This window comes from Rhinopithecus bieti, unplaced genomic scaffold (genome assembly GCF_001698545.2).
Source record: "Rhinopithecus bieti isolate Rb0 unplaced genomic scaffold, ASM169854v2 scaffold_19708, whole genome shotgun sequence".
Taxonomy (NCBI): Eukaryota; Metazoa; Chordata; class Mammalia; order Primates; family Cercopithecidae; genus Rhinopithecus; species Rhinopithecus bieti.
The window spans coordinates 2,803,942-2,831,159 of NW_016810765.1; the positions used below are offsets into that span (position 1 = coordinate 2,803,942).

A 27,218-nucleotide genomic window follows, 5' to 3' on the forward strand; every position below is an offset into this window, starting at 1 on the left:
AAAAAAAAAAAAAAAAGAGAGAGAGAGAGAGAGACAGATAGAGAGAAACAAGTCTCCATTCATTCCAACTGGCTGCATCTTCTGTTGGGGAAGCCATGGACTCTGTTGAGCTATGGTTCTAGAAGTCTGCTGGTCGACTTTTTTTTTTTTTTTTTTTGGAGACAGAGTCTTGCTCTGTCTGCCAGGCTGGAGTGCAGTGGCATGATCTCAGTTCACTGCAACCTCTGCCTCCTGGGTTCAAGTGATTCTCCTGCCTTAGCCTCCTGAGTAGCTGGGACTACAGGTGCATGCCACCACACCTGGCTAATTTTTGTATTTGCAGTAGAGACAGGGTTTCATCATGTTGGGCAGGATGGTCTCAAAATCCTGATCTCATGATCCGCCTGCCTCAGCCTCCCAAAGTGCGGGGATTACACGCATGTGAGCCACCGCATCTGGCCTCTAGTTGACTTTAAATTGTAATTCACTGCATCTTCCAAAGTTAAAAGTCCCTAATCATTTGTACTCCCCCTTGCCTGGGAGAATGTAGAATTAGAGATATGAATTTCAACTGAAGAACTGATGAATAAATAACCCATGTCTGCTTTTACAGAGAGTAAGTCTGGCCAAGGATACAGTTTAGGGGACAGATTAAATTTGAGAGCCTAAGTAGAAACAGCCTGGTGAATAAATAATATATATTTATAATACAGCACTTTTGAGAGCATACGCTGAATAAGAAACTATTTTTAATGTCTGTACTTGTTATCTTTCAATTTCTTTAAATAAACTTGCAAAGGCTCTTTGAATAATAGCATGAATAATCAAATTATGAATTACCCCAAAGTCAAGCCAGCGTTACTTGCCTTTCTCACTTCCCGGTTACACTTTGCACAGTGCTCCAGACTGGTGTTCATGGTGCTGTACTGTAAATTACTGGTCTATGTGGCTGACTCTTTCCTCCATTTCCCTGCAGACTGGAAGTCCTTAATGGCAGGATGAGTTGTAATTCATTTTTGCTCTTGAGGACACAGCAGTGTCTTCACAAAACTCAGAAAATGAATATATGCATGGGTGAATGAATGAACGAACTAAGGAGGAATAAATTAGCAGAATTTGAGTCGCATGCTGTTTGTTAAGTCAGAAATTTTCAGATATGACAAAGAAGGACATAAACCAAGATGTGGTTTTCCAGCAGAGAGTAAGGACTACAGCTGGACCAAGGCACCATCATTTCTGCCTTATTTTTATATAAAGCTTTGAAGTATGTGACTCTATATAAATGTATGGGACAGCACCCTTCTTTTAATCAGGTAACAGACGCATGATAAATATATTTTCCTTTTTTTTGGTTGGCAGGGGGCCTTAGGTGAAAATAGGTTAGACCAGCACTATCTGATAGAAATATGAGAGCCACTTATGAAATTTAAAACTTTTAGTAGTCATTAAAAATGTAAAAAGAGGCTGGGTATAGTGGCTCATGCCTGTAAGCTCAGCACTTTGGAAGGCCGAGGTGGGAGGATCACTTGAGGCCAGGAGTTCAAGATTAGTCTGGACCACACAGTGAGACCCCATCTCTACAAATAATAATAATAATAATAATAATTAAATAAATAAATAAAATTAGCCAGGCATGGTGGTGCATGCCTGTAGTCCCAGCTACTTGGGAGGCTGAGGTGGGAGGATTGCTTGAGCTCAGGAGGTAGAGGCTGCAGTGGGTTATGATCACACCACTGCACTCCAGCTTAAGCAACAGAGACCCTGTCTCTTAAAAAAAAATGAGAAACTAATTTTAATAAACTATTTTAAGTCAATATATCCAAAACATTATCATTTCAACATGCAATCAATGTAAAAAAATTATTCATGAGTGGCCGGGTGCAGTGGCTCACACCTGTAATCCCAGCACTTTGGGAGACCAAGGTGGGCGAATCATGAGGTCAAGAGATCGAGACCATCCTGGCCAATGTGGTGAAACTCCATCTCTACTAAAAATACAAAATTAGCTGGGCGTGGTGGCACACGTCTGTAGTCTCAGCTACTTGGGAGGCTCAAACAGGAGAATCACTTGAACCCAGGAGGCGGAGGTTGCAGTGAGCCGAGATCACGCCACTACACTCCACCCTGCAACAGAGCGAGACTCAGTCTTGAAAAAAAGAAAAATTATTCATGAGATATTTTATGTTATTTATACTAAGTCTTTGAAATGCAGTGTATATTTCATACTCACAGCACATCTTGATTCAAACTATCCACATTTCAAAGACTGAACAGCCATATGGGGCTAGTCACTACCATACTAGACAGCAAAGATTTAGAAAACAAATTAGTGTTCATTTGCAGCAACCACTTTTCGTTTGGGTTTCTGGTACCATTACTTTCCTCCATCTATCCCAGGACTCTTCATCATTTATCCTCACATTATCAGAGTGGTTTGAGATATCTTGTTTCTTATAAGTCCCTAGAAATTTTATTTGGAAGTGTATAGGATAAAATTCTAAATGGAAAAGAACATAGCAGATTTTATCCACATTTCCCAGTTGAAAGTAAGTTCAGATCCACAAGATACCTATAGTCACACAGCTAGTAAGTCTTCAGGCCATAACTACAGCCTAGGTTTTAGGACACTCATTTCAACATGCCTTTGCCTCCATCTCACCGTCTCTCCTAGAATTCAGAACACTTCAGAGCAGGAAAAAACTCAGCTTGTTTGGGAGTTAAGTAATGAAGAGAAAGAATCTCTTGCTTCAATATGCTTACCCAATTCCTACATAAAAGTTCAAATGGCTCACTGGGGTGAGGAAGAGGTCAGGTCTCAAAAGGAAGTTATTTCCCCAACTTGAAAGATAGTTGGTTCCCTTCCAAACGCAGGAAAACCTTTTAAAAATCAATCAATCAATCCTCATTTTTAAGAACAAACATGTAGAGCATGGATGCTGGATCCAATGCCATGGCTGAGAAAATGTCACCATCAAAGCCAAGAACAGCAACTGAATCCCCCCGAGCGGCACAAATCTTATTGGAATTTATTAAAAAAAAAAAAAAAAAAGAGCTGTCTTTCCCTCTGTTTTCACTGAGTCTAACCTCGTGTGCTATTTCTCAAGTAAACACACAAACCATTACTCCAATAATCGGAAAAACAGATGTTTGTTTTTAGTGGCTCCTCTTTTCCTAATTTCTACCTCTTGTTCAGCTCACTCTTTTTTCTGAGATGTAGTCTTGCTCTGTTACCCAAGTGAAAGAGTCCAGTGGAGGGCAGTGGTGCAATCTTGGCTCACCGCAATCTCCACCTCCTAAGCGATTCTCTTGCCTCAGCCTCCAGAGTAGCTGGGATTACAGGCGCACACCACCACACCCACCACCTCGCCCAGCTAAATTTTTATGTTTTCAGTAGGGAAAGTGTTATCATATTGGTCAGGCTGGTCTCAAACTCCTGACCTCAGGTGATCCACCCGCCTCGGCCTCCCAAAGTGCTGGGATGACAGGTGTGAGCCACTGCGCTGGCCTCAGCTCACTCTTATTAATGGGTTTAGTCATGTGAAAGTTTTCAATGTTGAAGAAACTCTCTACTACTCTGCCTGCTTCCCTGCTCTCTCTCATTCTGTATCCTCCCCTTTGTATTTCTTCTTTTAATTCTCTACTGTAGTCACTACTTCTACCATTGCCTCAATCCCACCCTTTCTACCCACTAAGAAAGAAAATACATCTAGAAAATGAATTTAGACCTAGTAAGCATCAGAAGATGTAAATTTTGTTCCTTTCATTTTAAAAAATTATTTGTGGCATTGGTGTGATACATCACATGAGTTACTTAGTGAAGGACAGAACAAATGAGTAAATATGTTGAGATGCTTGAGAACCAGAGCTGTCACAATGGAAGGAGAGAGAGAAATACGGACTGTGATGAGGTAGGGTGGAGAAAGGTGGTGTTGGATTAAAACTGGAGACGACTGATGAAAATGTCTGCATGCATTTGTATGCATGCATGTTTGTGTACATGTCTTGCTGGAAATCTTATTTCTGAACAACCACATGGTGCTAGTCACTACCGCAGCACGTATGTATATGTGTGTATGAGTGTATGTTTATGTTTCCCTAGCTCTGTTCATTGAAAGGGTGAGACGCATATAACCACCAAATATGTGGCAATGAGCTCCCCAAGCAACTGGATCTTGTTTCTGACTACAGTTCCCCTGTAGAAGGAACCAGGCCTCCTTGGAGAAATGGCTGTGTCTAAGACTAGGTCAGTGGAAATAAAAGTCGACCTTAAACATCTTGCACCAGAAAACAAGAATATACTGGGAGGATAAGGAGGGGTACAGACGTAGCTTGAAGGGGCTCCTATTGGCCAATTTCCAGCATCAAGGAGTATAATTTCTGGTAACATATTAAAATGAAAAGGAATAATTGAGAACTTAGTGAGGTTATTTTTTTGTGGTAAAATATACCTAACCTAAAGCTTAACACCATCACTCTCCAGAACTTCTTCATCGTTGCAAACTGAAACTCTGTACTCATTTGGCAAGAACTCCCCATTGGCCCCTCCTCATGCTCAGCCCCTGGCAATCACAATTCTTTCTGTCTCTATGAACTTAACTACTCTAGGTACCTCATGTAAGGGGAATCATATAATATTTGTCTTTTTGTGTCTGGCTTACATCATTGAGCATATTTTCAAGGTTCACCCATGCTGTGGCATGTGTCAGAATTTCATTTCTTTTTGAGGCCGAATCATATTCCATTGCAAGTATACACCACATTTTGTTTGCCCATTCATCCACTGACAGACATGTGGGTTGTTTACACCACTTGGCTACTGTGAATAATGCTGCTATGAACATGGGTATGCAAAAAGCTCTTTGAGACCCTGCTTCCAAATTATTTTGGGTTTACACCCAGAAGTGGTAATTCTGTATTTAATTTTTTGAGACCCAGTGAGTTTTTTAAAAAGAGGGAGAAGGAACACGTTCTCTCCAGAAAATTACTAGATAAACGTTAAAAATCCGATCATTTTAAAAACTATTACATTGTACCCATTTATTTAATAGATCTTACTGGCAAGGATTACTAGTGGGTGCTAATGGGTGGAGAACAGGATGTACACAGGGTGGTGAATGTCACCCTTCATATTACTTATCATAAGACCAAGATTCTTGTACAGGTTGGTGACAAAGTAATGACAAAAACCACAATTACTGTGGTTTACTTTCCTCCACCTATCCCAGGACTCTTAATCACCAATGTAATGCAATGGCAAGATCTGCTGGAAACCACATTATCCAAGTGACCAAAACTTAGCATCAACAACAGTGGGACAAACTGGCAAAAAGTGCCTCTTAAAGTGTCTGGTGGGAAGGACACATCACCACGTAGTAGTCTTTGTTTTTTAATAACAGTTTTCTTGTGATAGAATTCACTTTCCATACTTACAATTTAAAGTGTACAATTCAATGATTTTTAGTATATTCACAGGGTTGTGCAACCACCAAAATAATTTTTAGAGCGTTTTCAATCATCCTCAGAAGAAACCATATATCCACTAGCAGTCAACCCTCATTTCCTTCCAACTCCCCCAGCTCTAGACACTCACCAATCTTCTTTTTGTCTATATTGATTTGCCTATTCTGGAAATTTCAGATCAATGGGACTATACAATATCTGGTCTTATGTGACTAGCTTCTTTCATTTAACATAGGTTTTCAAGGTTCATGCACGTTGTAGCTTGTGTCAGCATCTTTTATTATCGAATCATGTTCCAGTATATGGACATTGCACACTTTATTATTTTTGAGACAGTCTCGCTGTGTCACCCAGGCTGCAGTGCAGTGGTGCAATCTTGGCTCACTGCAACCTCTGCCTCCTGGGTTCAAGCGATTCTCCCACCTTAGCAACCCGAGTAGCTGGGATTATAAGCACCCACCACCATGCCCGGCTAATTTTTGTATTTTTTTAGTAGAGATGAGTTGTAATGAGGACTCTATTTCAATATTACGGAAGAAGCGTTCAACAGATGAGTCAGATGAGTCTGAACATGATGGGAATACCCCATAGTCCTTCCTGCCAAAGCACGTTGCCCTCAGATGGGTTCTGCGGCTGTTAGGTTTGGTTCCCAGTCAATGGCCTCTGGCTGTCTCACCAAGGAACAAGCCTCCACCCCTGACCCAACACGCCCCTGGGAGAAGTGATGGAATGTTCCCTTTGGCCCTTTTTATATCAGGCCCCTAGGATATAATTAGGAGGCAGCTCCCAGAACAGATGTGTAGGGAGTTAGGCTGGAAAGTTTCCATGCAGAGAAAGGGGAGAGGAGGGAAGAGGCCAATTGCCTGGAGACGTTTATGAGTCTAAGATGATTTGATAAGTGATGAAGCAGCCCAGCCCTTGGTGGGGGAGGAGAGATGCTCTCAGAACTAGCTAAGCCAGGGAGGCACCAGTTTCTCTCCATATTAGAGTTGCCCAGTTACAGTTGGATCTCAAGCCCCTGGATTATAGGACACCATGCATTTTCTCATTGCAAACAAAAAAAAAAAAAGTTTTTTTTAAAACACAGAGGGGAGTAGAGGTTAAGAGAACCTTCCCAAAGTGACCATCATCTTATGAAATCCCAGAATGTCCTCATTTTATTATTCTCCAATTCTAAGACAGCTCCTCCATCCCCCCTATAGTTCAGAAACTAAAGATCACCTGGTCAAGTTCCTCTGGGTTACATAGCTAATTAGCCACAAAGGTACAATTTCAATTCCCACTTTGCTCCCTGGGACAGACCTTACTCTTAAGACTCCATGAGTGTCAGTCAAAGGGTTCCTAAAGCTGCACAGAAAACAGGACAGCTCTGCTCCCTGTGGGTCCCATTCTTCAGCTTCCTGCAATTTCAAGGCTCTGGGGATGAGGCCTATTCCTCACTGAGTTGGAGAATGGGAAGCATAACACACGTGTGTGTCCTGCAGAGATGGGATAGACAATGTACGCATCCCCCTTCTTCCTCCTGTGTTTTTCCCATCTGAATGAAACCAAACTCAGCAAATCTGGGAGTCTGAACAGCTTGCAGGTGAAAGGAGTTGAAATCTGTAACATAATCCAGGCAGAATCCCAAGTGGGCACAGACCACACGCCCTCACAGTCCTCACTCATCAGAGGCCTGTCTTCTGGCCCTGCTCCCTCCTCCTCCACGTCTATCCCCATCTCCATGTCTACCTCTGTCAACAAAACGGCCTATTCCTGCAGCCTCAGTGAGCTGCTGATGTGACGGATGCAACTCACATGGAGGCCTGGAGAAGCAATCAAAACGAACTTGGAACTTGTGTTTTAAGGGTCTGGTCAACCAGAAGGCCTCTAATTTGGCACAGAATGTTACAGATATTCCCCAAAGGCACAAGGTAGACCCTCGACAACTGTTTGATGAACAAATAACCTCATGCCTGTGCGGCCGTAGGCTCCATATTGGCTGCCTCTTGGCCCTACCGTGGAGCCTCCCTCAAGCTTTCTCTCCAAGAAGGAAATGGTTCAAGGTGACAGAGCCCCCACTGTCTGCTCGGACCCCACTGTCCCCCTCACTTTGCCCAGTGTTTCTTTCCAACCACACAAATCCAGACCCAGAAGCACAGGCATGTACACAAAAATTTTTCCAGAACACAAACATAGCATTTAACAAAAATCTGTAATAACATAAATTATACACTCCACAGTCCCAGGATAACTTCATGTGGATTTGAAGTCAGTGTTAAAGGGACGAGAGGAGTTTTAGTAACTCTTCTCAGAGTTACTACTCATATCTTAATTTTAAACTGCTAATATTTATTTTTAATTAAAATGTAGCATTTGGGTTTTTTAATGTTTATTTTTTAATAAAGAGAAGTAAAAGAAAACTAAGATGACTTCTCTCTGCAGAGATAATCTTATTCTGCAGAGATAATCTCTATCCACATTTTAAAAGTAAATTGAATATAACAGAAAATTAACAGGGGAATTATCTTTTCCCACTCCATTCAAACGTAATCATTTTACAGTTTCTTATTTCTTGAAAAAGTAACATATCTGTAACTATTTATGTATTCTTTATCAAAGGTATCTCATACACACAAAGGGATATTCATAAACACAAACTTCTTTCTACACCTCACTTCTCTCATGCCTGTTATATATTGATAATCTTTTATATCAATAAACATAGCTTTACCTCATTCTTTTAAAATTTAAGCATTTGAACAAACCCCTGCTAAAAGGCATCCCATTTAGACCACTCTCAGAATATACTATCCAGGTTTTATTTGATTTTTACTGGCACTGGTTTGAAGGTCACTGTCATGCTTTGATTGTTTCAATTAGCAAAATAAATTTGAAATAATCTCTGGCTTGTTTACTTCTCTTCAAAGAAAATTAAAAAAAAAAATTCTATGCAACTGTTTCAAATCCAGTCAACAGAAGGCTCTTCAATCCTCAAACATCATCCAGTGAAAGCACCAATCCTGATATATCTCTGGTTTCTTTGATGGCATGACCCCTTGTGTAAATACTGATAGAGATTATACTGACAGTTGTATAGGCCAGCTGGATCCTAGCCAGGGAGAAAGGAATTTATGAAAGGCCAGGAGTACAGAATTCAAGACAGAGAATCCCCCAATCACCTCACTTAGTACTTTCATAATCGGATCATTAAATGATACCCTAACACTCTACAAGGCCTTGAATCACCCATCAAGAGGCATACAGAATAATAGTTAGCAGCTCTGCCTGGGACATCAGGCCTCCTGGGCTCAGTTTCCCACTCTGACATGTGCTACTTGTGTGATCTTGGGAAAGTTATCTACCTCCACAAACCTTACTGCCTGTATCTCTAAAGGCGGGGCAAGTGATAGTACCTACATTAAAGATAAAATTATATATTTCCAATAAAGACTGGCATAGAGTGCCTGGCATGGATTCACACTCATTTTAGTGACCAGAAATATACACAGTCCCTGCCCTTAGGGAGCTCACGAAGTACCAGAAGAGACAACTGTGATGGGTCTATGACACAGCGGACACACTCAATAATTCCGTGAGGAGGCACACCACTTGCATGCGAGTCCTGGCCTCTGCCCCTTCCTCTCTTTCGCACCACTATTCCATGTCATTAGAGGACTGTCCTGCTGGGTGAGGCCTGAGTCTTCCCGAACACACGGCGACCTTATAGCTAAGTCTACCACATTCTGGGTTCAGGACTGGAAAGTCCTCAATCCAGTTATGAGCCATTCTCTCTATACTTCAGCATTAACCACAATACATTTTGGTCACCTTATGCTTTGCTTTTTGGTCTTATCCTCAATTTCTTTAAAACTTGGTTGATGAAAAGGGTATTATCTATTGAATATCTCTCCTAGTTCATAAGCAAGCCGTTGTTCCCTTCAGCACTTTTTTTTTTTTTTTTTTTTTTTTTTGGCTCTCCAGGGATTCTAAAACAGCTGTCTGGTGACTCTGCTTGAGAAGTCATCGTCAAACTTAACTTTCCCTGGAAGGGTACATTTGCAGCTCAACAAACACATCCCAGGGGCTAAGCATGGCCAATCCCAAGCTTCCCAAACTAGATTTAGTGACCCACGCAAGGCTTTTTGGTTATCTTGCAACTCAGAAGCAGTATTTCCAATGGCCAAATATTTCTTTGGAAAAAGACAAATACGGCCATGTGGACCCCTGTTGCTTTTTGCCCAATACCACAGACCCAAAGTCAAGAAGGCAAAAATCTATCCCATGGGAGAACAGCTGAGCATGTCCTCTGAGGTTGTGGATACTATGGATACATTTGAGTTGATAATATTGTCTTCACACAGGGTTTTAATGTCATTGACTTCACATTTATTTAGCCCGAAGGGATGCAGAGGTGAACCCGACATGATTCCACTTGGTCTGAAGTGGAAGAGATGCATAAATTAAGAATTATAATGTAATACGAAGGATGCTGGGCATTACAGGTACACTGGAAACAGTATCTAACCCAAGGGAGGGTGGGCAGAAAAAGAAGGTGTCAAAGATGGTCTTCTATGATATCAGATATCTCATTTAAGACCAATACATGAAGTTAGCTATTTATGAGTGCAAAGGAAATCAGTTTCAGGACGTTCTGGGAGATGGAGGACATGAGGTAACAGTGAGGCCTGGGAGAAGCAGGAAACCACAATCCAAAAGGGAGAGGAAATGAGGCTAGACACTGCGAAAGGTTCGAGAAAAGCCAGAATGTGGCCTTAAGGTCACCGGCATGGGCTCATAAAAGAATCATATTCCTTTGCCCCAGGAATGGGTTCTTCAGTAGATAGACTTTTGGCAAACTGGCCTGCCTCCATGTCAGGCACTGTTCTACAAAGGTGGGGAAAAGTAGGCATAGACCTTGGCCTTCATGCATTTTCCATTCTAGTGGAGGACAAGAAAGACTTGGGCGGGCAAAGAGAAAAGCAAAGCAGAGAGAGGAGCATGTGGAAAAGTCCTGAGCTTGAAGGAGCATTGTGAATACAGGGACCAAAAAAAAAAGGAGGTCACTGTGGTTGAAGCTGAATGAGCATGTGGCAGAGCCAGGCAGATGCTGCTGCCCAAAACCACAATGCTTGCAAAAATAATAAAAGAGAGCCTGTTGATCTACTATTGGGTTCCTTGCCCTTAAAATGCCAAAACTATGATATAATAACTTGAGATTTCTAATGGTGTTCATCTGGAATTCAAAAGATATTTGTTTGTTTATACATTGCCTTTGTCTGAGAGCTGGAGGAAACAGACATGAATACAGCATTGCTCTTGGGGAATTCAAGAGTGAGTTGGTGCCAGTTTCCGTGGTTCATGTCAGTAATCCCAACACTTTGAAAGGCCAAGGTAGGAGGATCACTTGTGTCTAGGAGTTCAAGACCAGCCTGGGCAACATAGTGAGACCCCATCTTTGCAAAAAATAAAAAATTAGCCAGGCATGGTTGTTTGCACCTGTAGTCCCAGTTAGGAGGCTGAAGTGGGAGGACTGCTTAAGCCTGGGAGGTCGAGGCTGCAGTGAGCCATGATCATGCCACTGCACTCAACCCGGGCAACATAGCAAGACTCTGTCCCAAAAAAAAAAAAAAAAAAGGAGCTGGAAGACACAGCCATGTAACAGAGCTTCACACTATGGGGAGAGATGGGCACTGACAGGGGCAGGTGGTACATGACCTGCAAGCAGAGAGAGTCACTGAAGACTTAGAGGTCTCCAGGAAACCTTTACTCAAGGATCTCTTCAAGGCAATGGACCGTTAAATCCTTGAAGCTCTGTAATACCAGACTAGCTGTCCATTTTATCTCCTCTTGGGCCCAATCTTTAGAAAGCACTCTTAGCTTGTGCTATTCATTTCATTCGTATAACAGTTATTTGTCAAACGTCTGCTATTGCTATGGGTTAGGTCTCCCTGTCTAAGTTTCCTAGGTGCAAATTATTCTTTAGCATTATCAGCCATTCACCATTCACATCAACCTTTAGTGGCAGAGATACCACCGACTAGGAGGCAGGGAAGCAAAACTGTCATAGATGGGTGTTCATAATCCAAGTAACACAGGTCAGCCGGGTATGGTGAATCACGCCTGTAATCCCAGCACTTTGGGAGACCAAGGCAGCCGATCACTTGAGGCCAGGAGTTCGAGACCAGCCTGGCCAACATGGTGAAACCATGTCTCTACTAAAAATACGAAAATTAGCCGGGTGTGGTGGTGTGCGCCTGTAGTCCTGGCTACTCCAGAAGCTGAGGTGACAGAATCACCTGAATCTAGGAGGCGGAGGTCGCAGTTAGCTGAGATGGCACCACTGCACTCCAGCCTGGGCAACAAAGTGAGACCCCATTGGGGGTGGGGAGCGGTAGAGGGGCAGGGCAAAGTAACACAGGTCTTGACCTGGCATGGGGGTTAGGAAGAACATCAAGTTACACTTTTGTGGACAGTGCAAGAGTAATCTCTGCCCAAATATAGAAAATAAAAACAAACCATTCTCACAACATTAATGACAACCTGTCTCTTAAAGATGGCAAAGCGAGGATGATGGTCGAAAAGAACATGCTCTTGATTTCCCTTAACACAGAGCCCACTGTTGGGTGGACTCAGACGTGTGAACAGCCAGAGACAGCCAAGTGCCTGGCGCAGTTTGGACCTTTCTCTGCTAGTGAGAGAGTAGAGGAATCACAGAAATGGCACGTTGGTTAGGGAAAATTTCCCCCCAATCCTTTAACCCTCTCATCGCCAAATTTAACAAAAATCAAGCAACCTGAAAAATATCATGGGAATTCTTCATCTTCCTGCCCTTCTGACCTGAGCTCTCTGTGAGGACTTTCCTATCCATAGGTGCTTGTTCTTATGGTGTGGAGCGGGGTAGGGGTGCAGGAGATGTGCACGCCCAGGTCCACAGGCAGGGGCCACTCATTCATTCATTCATTCAGAAATAGGGAGCGAGGGGCCACCCATTAATTCATTGTTTCAAAAATAGGTATAAAGAGCCAAAAAAGAGGTATCAACAACAGGAAGAGGGTGAGGATGCACCTGTAAGCCACACACATTGGACAACACAGGTTCTTCACTGCAAGTCTGTGTATGTGTACGTCTAGTGCTTATCCTGGTACTTTTTTTTTTGAGACAGGGTATCACTCTGTCACCCAGGCCAGAGTGCAGTGGTGTAATCACGGTTCACTGCAGCTGCGACCTCCCCAGGCTCAGGTGATTCTCCCACCTCAGCCTCTTGAGTAGCAGGGACTACAGATGCACACCACACTCGGATAATTCTTGTATTTTTTGTAGAAACAGGGTATTGCCATGCTGCCCAGGCTGGTCTTGAACTCTTGGGCTCAAGCAATCCACCTGCCTCAGCCTCCGAAAGCATTAGAATTACAAGTGTGAGCCACCATGCCTAGCCATATCCTCGTACTTTTTAAATATGTCTGAAAAGAACTCTTATATTAAGTAAAACAGCTTGTATTGACATATTATATATAACATTGTACTTAATGCAGTGTCTTATTAACTAGGAAGCCCAGTCAAAGAAGCTTTGGTGAAAAAGGTAGCCTGTTCAGGACACAGCAGAATGTGATTTTTTGCTTCTAAAGGTAGGTTACTCACACATTTAAATTTTGTCATGTCACCAGGAGCCAACATAGCCTTCCATGGAGGAAGGGAATAAAAACACGAAGAGTTTTGGGGAGCTGCCCGAAACTGTTGAGGATAAAAATGACAGGACAGGAATTTCACTTCAGGCCAGCTGTTGTCCCTTTCTAGTACACCAAGAGCTAACCTGGCCTTCGAAGGAAGACTTTCTCATTTGGAGTAATTACTAACATTGTGGAGGGCTCCACTCATCAGGGACTCCAAATAATGACCATATGATGATAAAACCCAAAAGCAAAGGCAAATCTCTACACAACCTACCTGGGAAGACATTCTAGATCAACACAAAGCAGAGATACAGTGGGCAGGATCACACCCACTGGGATACAGCGAGGTGGCTCACACCTGTAATCTCAAAACTTTGGGAGGCCAAGGCGAGTGGATCACCTGAGGTCAGAAGTTCGAGAGCAGCCTGGCCAACATAGTGAAACCCTATTGCTACTAAAAATACAAAAATTAGCTGGGTGTGGTGGCAGGCACCTGTATTCTCAGCTATTCAGGAGGCTGAGGCAGTAGAATCACTTGAACCTGGGAGGCGGAGGTTGCAGTGAGCTGAGATTGCGCCACTGCACTCCAGCCTGGATGACACAGCACAACTCTGTCTCAAAAAAAGAAAAAAAAAAATTAAAACAAAACCAAAGCCAAAAACCTTTTAACAATTTGTGTCTATTAGATTAGTTCATGTATTCTGTTTGAAACACATGTCCCCTTCCCCACCACCAATTTTTTTTTAAAAAAGGTTTTAAACAAAGTTAAATAATTCGTGTTCTCACTTATAAGTGGGAGCTAAATAATGTGTACACATGGACACAGAGTATGAAAGAATAGACACTTCAGACTAGGAAGGGTGCGGAAGTGGTGAGGGAGGAGAAATTACTTAATGGGTACAATGTACACTACTTGGTGATGGTCACACTAAAAGCCCAGGGGACTAGGTGTGGTAACTGTAATCCCAGCACTTTGGGAGGCCGAGGCGGGCGGATCACCTGAGATTAAGAGTTCCAGACCAGCCTGGCCAACATGGCGAAACCCCATCTCTACTAAAAATACAAAAATTAGCCGGGTGTGGTGGTGGGTGCCTGTAATCCCAGCTACTTGGGAGACTGAGGCAGGAGAATCACTTGAACCCGGAGGTGGAGGTTCTAGCGAGCTGAGATGGCACCACTATGCTCCAGCCTGGGCAACAGAGTGAGATTCCATCTCAAAAAAATAAAAATAAAAAAATGAAAGCCCAGACTTCACCACTATGCAACATAGCCATGCAATAAAACTGCATTTTTACCCCTCAAATTTAATTTTTTTTTTAAACTTTTAATACAGAGGGGATGCTTTCTAGAATATTTTGCTTAGGATACTGTTGCAGAGCTTATTAACCAGTTAATAAGCAAATCTGCCCCTAAATTCACTAATGCCAGATGAACACCCGAATCCCTTGGCAAGAGGGGAATTTACCTCTTGGTACATGTTTGAGGCATTCATTGATCAATGAAGTAACTGGATGTTCAGAAAAGGCAATTCTGAAAGGAGAACAGCACAGACACACCTCTGTCACCTTTTTACCGCCAAAGAACTGGGGCACAGCTCTGCTGTAGGAAAGCACATTCTGAAGAATTTTGGATCTAATGAGCATGTTCCTAGCATCACTGATAATGATTCTAACATTCACAAAAGGTGTGAATTATGAGAGTGTTTCACATGTTCCCCTTTATATTTTAGGAGAGCAATGTAAAGGTGAATGCTATTTTTACTCATTCATTCATTCGAGATGGAGTCTTGCTGTTGCCTAGGCTGGAGTGCAACGGCGCCATCTTGGCTTACTGCAACCTCCACCTCCTGGGTTCAAGCGATTCTCCTGCCTCAGCCTCCTGTGCTTGTAATTTAAAAGACTCAGAAAAATATTTCACGTGTTGGATGGATACCTAAGTGTTCAAATAGAATGATGGCCTCACTAGTTTCCGGATTGTTTGTAACTTTACAGGATCTCCCTTTTTCATTAGGTTTTAAAAGCATTTCTTTGGATGTGGTGGGTTCATACTCAGTTTTGAGGTAGGGGAAGAATTTATTAACATTTCAATGGTCAAATCAATGTCATTACTCATCACTGGCTCCCAAACTTCCTCCTATCCCAGTTCAGGCTTAAAGGGGAGTGAGTGGTTTAACTGTGATAGCAATCAGGAAGAAAGTTCAGTTTCTTTCCATCTTATTCTTTCCCATTTTCCACACTCTTATATTTCAAGCTCTGCTTACAGCAGTTTTCACACTAAAGTAAGCATCGATTAATCAGAAAACTGTTGGGATAAATGGAGAAGCTCCTGCCTAGAATTTTGGTGGAGAATTTGTTGTTTGGTGGTGCTGGTGTGAAAACAGGTAGAGCTCAACGGAGTACATGGTAAGGAGAAAATGGACCATGTGATTTTAACACCCACCAGAAAGTGGGAAGCACAGCCTGAGTTTAACATTCGCCAGAGAACCAGCAACCCTGGGCTCCAGCCAAAGTTGGAACATTGGCCTCTGTGTTCCCAAAGGTTCATGCAGAATCTGAATTTTTCAAATTGGATGAGGAAGTGGGATAGAAAATATATTTAAACAGACATTTTAAAAGTAGAACATAAAAGGCTCTTAAAATACTCCCAGCCCCGAGAAACTCTTCAACAAAAAAGTGACAGAAATTGACCATTTTCACTGAACTCTGCCTGATTTCCTCACACGCATTTTTAAGAAATTCTCCTGGAAATTCAGCCTTCCAGTTTCTGAGAATGGAAAGTAAATCTGGAGGAGTTATTTATGCATAGATGTGAGATTTTATCGAAGGGCTTTCTGGTGCTAGAAATATACTCTCCCATGATCCCACCCCCAAAATACCACACCTGATTGCTTAAATGTGAAGTTAGATATCTGATGCTTATGTTTTTTACTTGATGAATTATCTCAGTAAATCAAAATATGTATTAATGATTAGTAAAAATGCAAACTATTTAATTTCCTAATATAATGTCTTTATTTACTCACAAACAAAATCATACGGTATATATATATATATTTTTGAGATGGAGTCTCGCTCTGTCATCCAGGCTGGGGTGCAATGGCGCGATCTCAGCTCACTGCAACCACCGTCTCCTGGGTTCAAGTGATTCTCCTGCCTCAGCCTGCAGAGTAGCTGGGACTATAGGCATGTGCCACCATGCCTGGCTAATTTTTACATGTTTTTTAGTAGAGACACGGTTTCATCATGTTGTCCAGGCTGGTCTTGAACTCCTGACCTCAGGCAATCTGCCTGCCTCGGCCCCCAAAGTGCTGGGATTACAGGTGTGGTCCATACAGTATTTTTATTATAAACAAAACCTACACCTTCAACCTGTTATTAACACAATCTGCATCTCTGATTGTCTTATCCATCAAAAGGAAATGACACTTTCTATGGAGCAACAGTAGGAGAAGGAAGGCGAGAAGGCGCCACTGATGTGATCTTGAGAGAATGAGGTGCAGCTTCTTCCTCTGCCCCCATCTGCATCTCAGAGCTGGAGCTCTGGGCATGAGGCCGTGCTCTGTCCCTGAAAGACTCAAAGGAAACAAACAGCATTTGCCTTTGGGTGGAGATTAATTAGGTCATTCCATGGAAAAGATTGCCAGAAATCTCCCTCCCTGCTGTGGAAAGGTTGACAGGAAAGCAGAATCCAAACTGAACCCCTTCAAATTATGTCCAGATACATACTTATCAGTGGTTCTCAACCCTGGTTGCTCCATCAGAATCACCTGGGAGGGACCTAAAACTCAATCTACATGCTCAGGCTGCCTTCCAGAGCATTAACTCTGACTCTGTGGGGATGATACTCTTGGCATTGGCCTAACAGCCCCACAGGTGATTCCAATGTGCAGCCAAGACTGAGAATCATTGCTTGGGATGTTCTAGTGTGTGATAAACCCAGCAGTAGGAAGAGGAGGAACTCCAAGGGATTGAGTGATAAAGGCATCCCCTTACCCAAATGTGGGACCTGCAAAAACTTCAAACGAAATTAGCAGAGGCCTTGTGAGTCAATTCAAATAAAAACATTCAACCTTTTAAGAGTGGTGATTGACCAGACGGCTCAAGTCCATAGTCTCAACTGGATTTTGAATGCAGCAAAAGCTTCTAATGGAAGAGGCAAAATGCTTTCTGAAGACAAATCCAGTCCTCACACTTCTAGAAACATTGCCTTCTAAATTAGATACTTAGAGTGGAATGGCAGGCAAAATAATCCCCTTATGTTTAACTGTTGTATTTGTTCATTCTTGCATTGCTAAACAGAAATACCTGACACTGGGCAATTTATAAAGAAAATAGGTTTAATTGGCTCATGGTTCTGGAAACTGTACAGGAAGCAGGGTGCTGTCATCTGCTCAACTTCTGGGGAGGCCTCAGGAAACTTACAATCATGGTGGAAGGTGAAGGGGAAGCAGGCACATCACATGACCGGAGCAGGAACAAGGCAGGGGAGGGAGGGGGTGCCACACACTTTCAAACAACCAGATTTCATGAGAACTCACTCACTGTCATGAGGACAGCACCAAGGGGATGCTAAACCATTCATGAGAAACCACCCTCATGATCCAATCACCTCCCAACAGGCCCCACCTCCAACACTGGGGATTACAATTCAACACGAGATTTGGGCAGAGACACAGATCCAAACTATATCAAATATTAACTCTTCTTTAAAAAATTTGTTTTGGTTCTTGTCATGATTGCCCTTACAATGAAAGTCCCGTGCACATATGACATGACCCCAGTGTAGTTTAGCGCTCCTATAAGCAGAGCAGAAGGGCAGTGAAGGAGCTAGGGTCAGCTGTGAAGAGCCCGTAGGCCTTCTTTTATTCCTGTGATTACTGAATATGGAACTAACGCGTTTTTGAGATGTCAGGTAGGGCTGACCTTTGCCCTTGGGAAATTCTGTATCTACATCATGTGAACAGATTCTACAGAACCTTTAAGGGGTTCATATTTTTTTCCTTCACTGTAGGACAGGACTAGAATGAGAATTTCCCAAGTTCAAGAGACTGCAAACAGCAAAAATTATGATGCTTTTCTGGCTTCTGTGAAATCATCACAAGTAAACATGAATTATAAACTAACAAGACTTAGGAACCCTGCTACTGAGCAAATGCCTTTGTAATATTTATTCAAGAAGTCATAAATTTGATTGCGCCCATAAAACACTCTTGAGAGACATTCATAAAATTAAGGTTTATCAACAGAGTGAGCAAATACATATGAATCATTTCTTTTTTAACAAAATAAGCAGGCAAGGTATAAGAAAAAATCTTCAAGGCTATATCTTAATTGAAAAAACATGTTAGTTAAAAAACAAATGCGGAACTAAATTTCTGATAAATTTCCTTTAATAAGTGGACTGTCAAGTAACAGGCAAAGACTTTCAACAGCCTAGCTGAGCAGTAATCTCACTAACAATTAAAATAAAACCCTCTAAAACCACTTTTAATTCTCTTCTACGTACATAAGAAAATGTTCCTAGCTCTGAAACAGAAACAGAAACAAACAGAATAAACAGCAGATAATAGAGAAATACTCAGCAATAAGAAATGAGGAGAAGACTGCACCACTGTGAAAATGAAAGCTAAAGTTTTGTTCACCCCTACCATAACTAATCAATTGTTTCAAGTTATACAATACTTTGTAAAGAAGATAACATATAGCATGCCTCCTAAACTATCACTGAATACGACTGAACCACTAATCATTTTATCATTTTATGATCTAAGCATGGTACTTCGTTCCAGTTTCATGTTTGGAATCAAGACTAGCCCTGAGAAAAAAATTATTAGAAATAATAGCCACAGGAAAATGATAGAGAATAAATTGATGAATATGACCTAAACAAGCAATAAAAAGAAAATGAGCCTATTTCTGATTTTTGAACCTGCCCCAATAATAACCTTGTGTTTCTCGAGGGTCATTTAATTTGTAAATCACTTCCTTTTGCTCATATTGGCTTATAAAGTAGACAGAGCATGTCTCATTTAACAGATAAGAAAATGGAAAACCAGAAACAGTACAGCTTCCCCAGGACCAGGGTCAGCAAAGTACAGACCATTGATTACATCCACTCATGGACTGTGGATTGTTTGCATGGCCCATGAGTCAAAAATAGTTCTTACTATTCTCAACTGTATTCTTAACTTACTATTCTTACTATAAATTCTGTAAGTAGAGTTTATAACTGAGCCACACTTACTCGTTTACTTATTAGATATTGCCTATATCTGCTTTCTGCACTACAACAGCAGAACTGGGTAGTTCCAACAGAGATCATATAGTTCACAAACATTGACTCCCTGGCTCTTTACAGAAAAGTTTGCAGACTCCAGCCCTAGACCCACAGTGGAACCATGAGCAAAGCCCAGATTTTTTAGAGCCCATCTAGTGTTCTTTCTATTCCACCTTCTGCCTCTTCTTAAGCCATTTTAGCATTCAGTTCATCTCAGGTGTCTGAGAAAGTTTATACAACAGGAATTGAGACACTTGAGCCAGACATGGCAAGTAAGGAGGAGACGGGAGGTACAATGGACTTGTATCCTAGTTTCACAGTCATGGATGGAGAGGAATCCTGCCTGGGATGGTTTGTACCCAGAATCTCACCCATACCTAATTTAGACAATGAGATTTGGGATTTTTTGTTTGTTTGTTTGTTTTTAAACAGAGTTTCACTCTGTCCCCAGGCTGGAGTGCAGAGGCACCATCTCAGCTCACTGCAACCTCCGCTTCACAGGCTCAGTGGATCCTCCCACCTCAGCCTCCCGAGTAGCTGGGATTACAAGTATGCACCATCACACCCGGCTAATTTTTGTATGTTTTTTTTTTTTTTAAAGATGGGGTTTCGCCATGTTGCCCAGGCTGGTCTCAAAACCCTGGGCTCAAGAGATGGCCGCTCACCTCAGCCTCCCAAAGTGCTGGGATTACAGGCAAAACCCACTGTGCCCAGCCTGATTTGGGACTTTTTGAGTTGATATTTGGATTAGAATTGGGTCTTAGAGTTGATGCTGGAATGGGTTGACTTCCAGGGATGTTGGGATGGAGTGGATGTATGTTGCACATGGGATGGACATGAATCTTGGGGAGCCAGAGGAGTTGAATTGTGTTCCCCCAAAGCTCATGCTGACCCAAAACTTCAGAGTGTGTAACCTTATATGGAAAGAGGGTCTCTGTAGATGCAAGCAAGATAAGATAAGGTCACACTGGATTAGGGTGGACCATAATCCAGTGACTGGTGTCCTTATAAGAAAAGGGAAATTGGGACACAGACCCAGAGAGGACAGTGCCGTGGACACACAGACACAGGGGAGAATGCCAGACGAAGGCAGAGGCAGAGGATGGAGGCAAGTGTCTACAAGCTAAGGGACAGCAAGGATTTCCAGCCACCACCAGAAGCTAGGGAAAAAACTGACAACAGATTCTTCAGAGCCTCCAGTCAGAACCAATCAACCTTGGTTTTGGCCCTTTAGCTTGCAGAACTGTAAAAACAATAAATTTCTGTCTTAAGCCATCCAATCTTAAGTACTTTGTTATAACAGCCCTAGTAAACTAATACAGATTAGCGGGCAAATGGAGATGGCCTAGACAAAAGAATTAAGGTCAAGAGAAAAGGAGACAGTGGTAGATGTCAAACCACATAAAACCATTTTGTTTAAAATATAAACTAAGTATGTCTAGAAGATCAAGAGGAAAACAAAACAAAAGCAAAAACCTAGAGGCCTTGATAACTAAGCTGATTAGGTTTTACAAACACTGCTGCCAACCTAAACAGAAGTGGCTAACACATGAGCCTTTTCTCCCCAGTGGGTCTGTTCACAAATCCATCCTTGAATTCCAAGCTTTGCCCAGTCACCTCACCACGACTGGTAAACAAAATGCATTTTACAACAGGGGAAAACAGACGAACTGAAATCACCCCCAAGAACATTCCTGCCATGCCACTTCTTTGAAGTAATCTTACATCTCCACAGAAAGCCTAATTTTGAGAGTACATTAGAAAGGGTAAGTAAAAAAAGAACTGTACCTTTTCAAAAAGATACAGCAATGTATAAACGAATCATCTCAGTCACTTCTAGAATCTCCTAGTGGCTCAGTGTGTGCCTCTCACCTTACTTCACACCAGATATACCATAGGCCAAGCTTGTCCAACCCATGGCCCCCAGGCCACATGCAGCCCAGGACAGTTTTAAATGCAGCACAACACAAATCCATAAAACAGAATGAGATTTCTTAAAACAGAATGAGATTTTTTGCAATTTTTTTTAAGCTCATCAGCTATTGTGAGCGTTAGTGTGTTTTATGTGTGGCTCAAAACAATTCTTCCAATGTGGCCCAGGGAAGCCAGAAAACCGGATACCCTTGCTGTAGGCTAATTCACCCCACACAATTTTTTGTTTTGTTTTGTTTTATTTTTTGAGATGGAGTTTCACTCTTGTTGCCCAGGCTGGAGTGCGATGGCACAATCTCGGTTCACTGCAACCTCCACCTCCTGGGTTCAAGTGATTCTCCTGCCTCAGCCTCCCTAGTAGCTGGGATTACAGGCGCCTGCCACCATGCCCAGCTAATGTTTTGTAATTTTAGTAGAGACAGGGTTTCACTATGTTGGCCAGGCTGGTCTCGAACTCCTGACCTCAGATGATCCACCTGCCTTGGCCTCCCAAAGTGCTGGGATTACAGGCGTGAGCCACCGTGCCCGGTCCACCCCACACAATTTTTAGCATAACTCTGTTGCAGGGTGAAATTGTAGGCAAGATGTGTTCCTTCATTTCTTCAGGGCTGCAAGGACATGATGGTAAAGACATAGATTGTAGAGATGAGGTAAAGGTAAGTCTAAAATGTGGTGCCTACTGTGTTTTACTATGTAATCCCATAAAAATTTAAATTGATTGCTTTAAAACTTTGTTTTTTTTTTCTTTGAGATGGAGTCTCGCTCTGTGGCCCAGGCTGGAGTGCAATGGTGTGATATTGGCTCACTGCAAGCTCCGCCTCCTGGGTTCACACCATTCTTCTGCCTCAGCCTCCCGAGCAGCTGGGACTACAGGCGCCCGCCACCACACCCGGCTAATTTTTTGTATTTTTTAGTAGAGATGAGGTTTCACCATGTTAGCCAGGATGGTCTTGATCTCCTGATCTCGTAATCTGCCCACCTTGGCCTCCCAAAGTGCTGAGATTACAGGTGTGAGCCACCACGCTCAGTCTTTTTAATCATATATATATGAGTGTAGGTGCCAAAAGCTCATAATAAAGTTGTCCTTAGGGGTCCATATTAAAGCCCATGCAATTCTGGCATTTTACTAGCTAAATTCCTTTTTCACAGATCCACGAGAGACCCATCTGACACAGAATTTTTCTCTTTAACATCATGTAATGTTGTAATTTGGTATCAATTATTTTAAATAAACTCTGATTTCTAATATAGTTGCTTAATGAACTCAGACACAGGATTATTCTCCTTTGGATTTGCATTCCAATGTACCATATAAAATTTTATTTTCATTCTCTCTCATTCCTGCCTCATTATTTTCCTCCAGTTTTCAGCAGATTTGTATTTTAAATAACTGGTGGTGAGGGGAAAGCAAATGGCAGCTTGACACCAGCACTTTATGGAAGCACATTGCTGGCTGGGCCATTAGCATTGTACTTATGAGCCTTCGCTTAGTTCCCAAGATGGGTGAACTCCCAACACAAACAAACAAAACCCACTGATTTCTCTGAGTAGTCTGCACCAATTAGTGAAAACATTTCCTGAGACTGGGAATTCTTGAAACACTGGCCACTTTAAACCCAATGTCCCCATGGCTCCAGTGAAGAAATTAACTGGGTCTCTTAGCAGAAAGAGAAAATGTATGACTTCCTTTTCTCAGTGATGGAAATAAGCAACCTAAATAACAGCCCAAACTTTGGAATCCCTGCATGCTGGGTAGCCTCGCGCTAGCACCATGAGAGAAGTCCAGCAGAAAGAAGACCGGGGGCTAACTAAATTCCTCAAACTCCTCTCAATGATCCCCACCCCAGGGATCAAGAGCTTCTTCTGGCATCTGACCAAAGCACTCAGGGAATCTTTGTGGTAACCAGAGTGGGCAGGCACACATTCACAAATAGGGCAAGTACCCTCTAAGCACATTACCTTATTCTGCTCACACACATATTGTATCCTTAGTGTGTCCATCGCTCTGATCATGGCTTGCATGGCGGTGAATATGTTTTGGTAAACCAGCTTCGTGAACCCCTTTCTGTCTTCATCGCTGTAACCAGACCCATGGATAATTCTCATCTGCTTGATAAAGGTGCTTTTCCCACTTTCACCAGTTCCTATGAGAAAAAACAAGTGGAAAACGCTGTCATCAGACTTCCAAAGGAACACACGGAGAAACAGAGGACCTCCTGGCAGTATTAATCCACATCCCAATTAATAGGTTGATGGGTTGGATTTGGAAGGGACTGCCAAATGGTTATGCAGTTTTAGGCTACAGAGCAGTGCCAGCCTAAGCCTCGGGCAAGTGCCACCCTCAGTCCAGGGAAATGCTTCCCCACATCCTTGCCCTAAGTCCTTGAAAGAACAGGCAACCATGTCTGAAAGACCTAAGCATTTGAGGGCTCTGTCACTGAGAAGATGGCAGGGGCAGTGATAGGGCTGCTTCAGAGTGCAGGGAGGATTTGAGCCATAGAACACTTGGAGGAGAGAAAAAGATTCATTAATCAGTCAACTCCTTCCTTTCAGATACACAAACATTCTTCATCTCTGCACAAGAAAGCACCGTTTCCCAGTGGTGCCTATGTGCTTGCTTCTTTTCATGTCTCAACATGCAGTTCAGGAGGTCCTCGAAACTCACAACACTTGCACACAGCAGCCAAGGAACACGTTACAGTATGAAGCCATCCCTGTTGTTCTTAAATGTGCACTACAGGTCCAGATAGAACATATGTGAAATATGACATCAAAACTCTATATTCATATTAAATTGAGAGTTTGCTTGAAAAGGTAGTAAAAGCTGCAGTATAGGTGACACAAATTTAGACAATAGAATTAAAATATTTGCTAATATTTTCTTTGATAATTTATCACATGACACCCCTTTACCATGTTTGGAACATGATGGGTCCTACTCATGGCTCCTCACAACCACTTGATGAAGAATTTGCTATTGCTGATACAGTTCAGATCCGTGTCCCTACCCAAATCTCATGTTGAATTGTAATCCCCAGTGTTGGAGGTGGGGCCTGGTGGGAGGTGATTGGATCATGGGGGTGGTTTCTCATGAATGGTTTAGCACCCTCACCTTGGTGCTGTTCTCGTGAGAGTTCTAGCAAGATCTGGTTGTTTAAAAGTATATGGCACCCCTCCCCCTCACTCTTGCTCCTGCTCTGGCCACATGAAGTGCCTGTTCCCGCTTTACCTTCCACCATGATTGTACGTTTCCTGAGGCCTCCCCAGAAGCCAAGCAGATGCCAGCATCATGCTTCCTGCACAGCTTGTGGAACCGTGAGCTAATTCAACCTCTTTTCTTTATAAATTACCCAGTCTCAGGGATTTCTTCATAGCAATGTGAAAACAGGCGAATACAATTATCATCTTCATTTTGCAGATAAGAAACCTAAGATTCTAATTGGTTAAATAATCTCTGCAAGCTCACAGTCGGCAAGAGAAAGAACTAGGATTTACTCAGAATTGAACTACAATGACGTACTCGATTAGAGAAGAATGCCTTGGTCTGATCTAAAGGGGACACACCCGAAGTTCACACAGTCACACACTGAACCTCAAACCTCAGCTAACCCACTGTCTTGCAGGCTCAGGTTGCCTGGGCACATGGGAGAACCCCCAGATGGGGAAGTGTCCACACAGTCTCACTGGCCTTGCTTCAGCCTCCTCCAGAGACAGGATAGGTAGACACTGTCCTCCCATTTCAGAGACCAGAAAACTGGCCATGAGGGGATGAGCCAAGGTTGGGTGCAGATGCAGACTTGCAGGGCTGGAAGGCAGGTGCCTCAGCCTTCAACGTTCACCACAGGCATCACATACCTTAAAAAGGATTTCCTTCTCCTGTGTGCCAGCAGTAGTTAGCCCTGCCTGCTTAAAGCCCTCAAAGTGCCTTGGATACCCAGAAGCAGCACATAGCCTAAATGCTTGCTTGCGGATACATCTCTCACCACACCTTTCATCCAGTAAAGGCAGGGCCCGGAATTCACACATCTGGGTACCATGAACAATGTGCCTGCTTTACAGAGAGCACTCAAAGAAATGGTCAATGAAGGACGGAACGGAACAAACATGAGAAGTCAGCAGGTTCCTCCATAGGTCTTACATCATAGACAAACTCAGAAAAACAAGACATGAATTGAACAAGGATAAACTGTGATGCGACCATGTGCCCCTGGGAACCACCATTTCATAATGACTCTTGGCTACACAAACCCAAATGAGAAGTGAGAACCTGTAGAAAGACCTTATACTGTCCAGGCTTGGTTCAAAGTCCCAAATCAGATGAGCTCTCTACTCCTGCAGCATCTTGGAGTCCCCCTGCATGTGACTATGATACTGCCATGTCTTCTCCTATTCCACCCAGCAAAGCTGAGCTCCAATCCAGTGCTAGATTACCCCAAGCAAACATTAATATGGCTACATTTACACGTTGTGAAGCTGATCTGAATGCAGAGATTATGTAATCACCCCAAGACAGGCTGTGGTTTTGGTCCTCACGCCAGAAAAATCACTCAAGACACATCCCAAAATCTACACTAAGAGAATCTTTTTGCTAATAAGAGTCATTCACTTACAATGTTACTAATAGTTAAAGCTAACCCCACCACCAGCCCCAAACACACAAACCCGTTTTAAAAGCCACCGATTTTTGCTTTCAGACATGGAGTATTTCAAAAAGTAAATGTTAAAAGTGACTTTAAGGGTTCATACAAGAGAAGATATAGATGTATTTGATAAATACCCATATTTTAAAATATACTTTAGTTTTAAATTGTGGCTGTTCAAAGAATTAAAAAACCAAATGTGGGGCAAAAAAAGGGCAGGATAAAGGCAAAGAAAAGAGACTGAAAGACCCACAGCACTGAGGGCTAAGGTTGGGAGAGTAAAGATACTCACGGTGTGGAGGTCCTCTTCTTTCATTTAAGCCTCAGCACCACCCAGCTAATTTTTTTTTTGGTGGGGGGGGGGAGGGAAATTGAAAATCAGAAAGATTTTAAATTGGTTGTCCAAGGTCACTCAGTTTGGAAGTGCTGTGTCCTGGGTCCAAATGCAGGTCTGTGTTGGTATATGCACTTCATAGGACAGCACCCCTAGTTATGAGCTAGTTTTACACTGCATATTTCCCCCAAGTACATGGTCTCATCCATCGCTCCTATCAGCTTACATGCAGCCTTCACCTGGTACAGAGATTCCAGTCCTTGAAACTTTACCTTTTAGCCTGCAGAAATCTACTATAAATAAGATGGTCCCAGCAGCAGGTGAGTGCACGGGAAGGTAGATGATGGCATCATTCTTTCTATAATGACAGCGGTGATCAGGACCACAGGGACGAGTTAAACTCAAGCTAAGGATCTCAGTTGAGTTTCCTCACTTGTTCTAAACAGAAACTCAACACTCAGACCAAGTGTAAGACTGTTCATTTATTCACAAAAAGCCAAAGAAAAATCCAAAGGGTATGATTTTTAGAGTGAAAATTATTGGTGATTAGAGGACTGGGTGACTTAGGTGACTTAGATTCTACATCCTACCTAAGTACCTATCAGAATGTGTGGTTTACTTCAGTAGCATGGGTCCACTCTGCCTTGGTTCTTATCTCTTCGTGAGGAATTTCTCACCTGCACCCCCACAAAATGCATGTTCTAGGTGGCGGGTCCTCTGTAGCCTGAACAGCTACACACAGCGAAGAGAACAGGAACCCTCACTCTGGCAGCAGCTTTTTGGTTTACAAGGAGTGGGAGGTCTTTTAACTGAAAGGTGAATTTTGGTGTCTGGTTCCAAAGGGATTCACTTAGATGTAATGGGGCTAGGAGTGGAGGGGTCACAGCCCAGAGGGCTTGCAATCCTGGACCCAATCCATAAAATCACAGAGTGAACAAAGGAATA

At 42.6% G+C, this 27,218-nt stretch overlaps 1 protein-coding gene and 1 long non-coding RNA gene across 2 annotated transcripts in view; one reads left to right on the forward strand and one right to left on the reverse strand.

Annotated features, from left to right (window-relative positions):
* LOC108542663 (uncharacterized) overlaps nt 1-20,642 on the forward strand; it is a 71,941-nt gene extending 51,299 nt beyond the window's left edge. The window contains exons 3-5 of the long non-coding RNA XR_001889331.1: nt 12,434-12,535; nt 12,969-13,046; nt 20,380-20,642. This is a non-coding gene — a long non-coding RNA (uncharacterized LOC108542663). The remainder of the gene's footprint in view (nt 1-12,433; nt 12,536-12,968; nt 13,047-20,379) is intronic.
* Nucleotides 1-27,218, reverse strand: part of GNA14 (G protein subunit alpha 14) — a 228,761-nt gene that overhangs the window by 79,091 nt on the left and 122,452 nt on the right. The window contains exon 2 of the mRNA XM_017892770.1: nt 23,259-23,443. Within this exon, the coding sequence (XP_017748259.1) occupies nt 23,259-23,443 (185 nt within the window). The remainder of the gene's footprint in view (nt 1-23,258; nt 23,444-27,218) is intronic.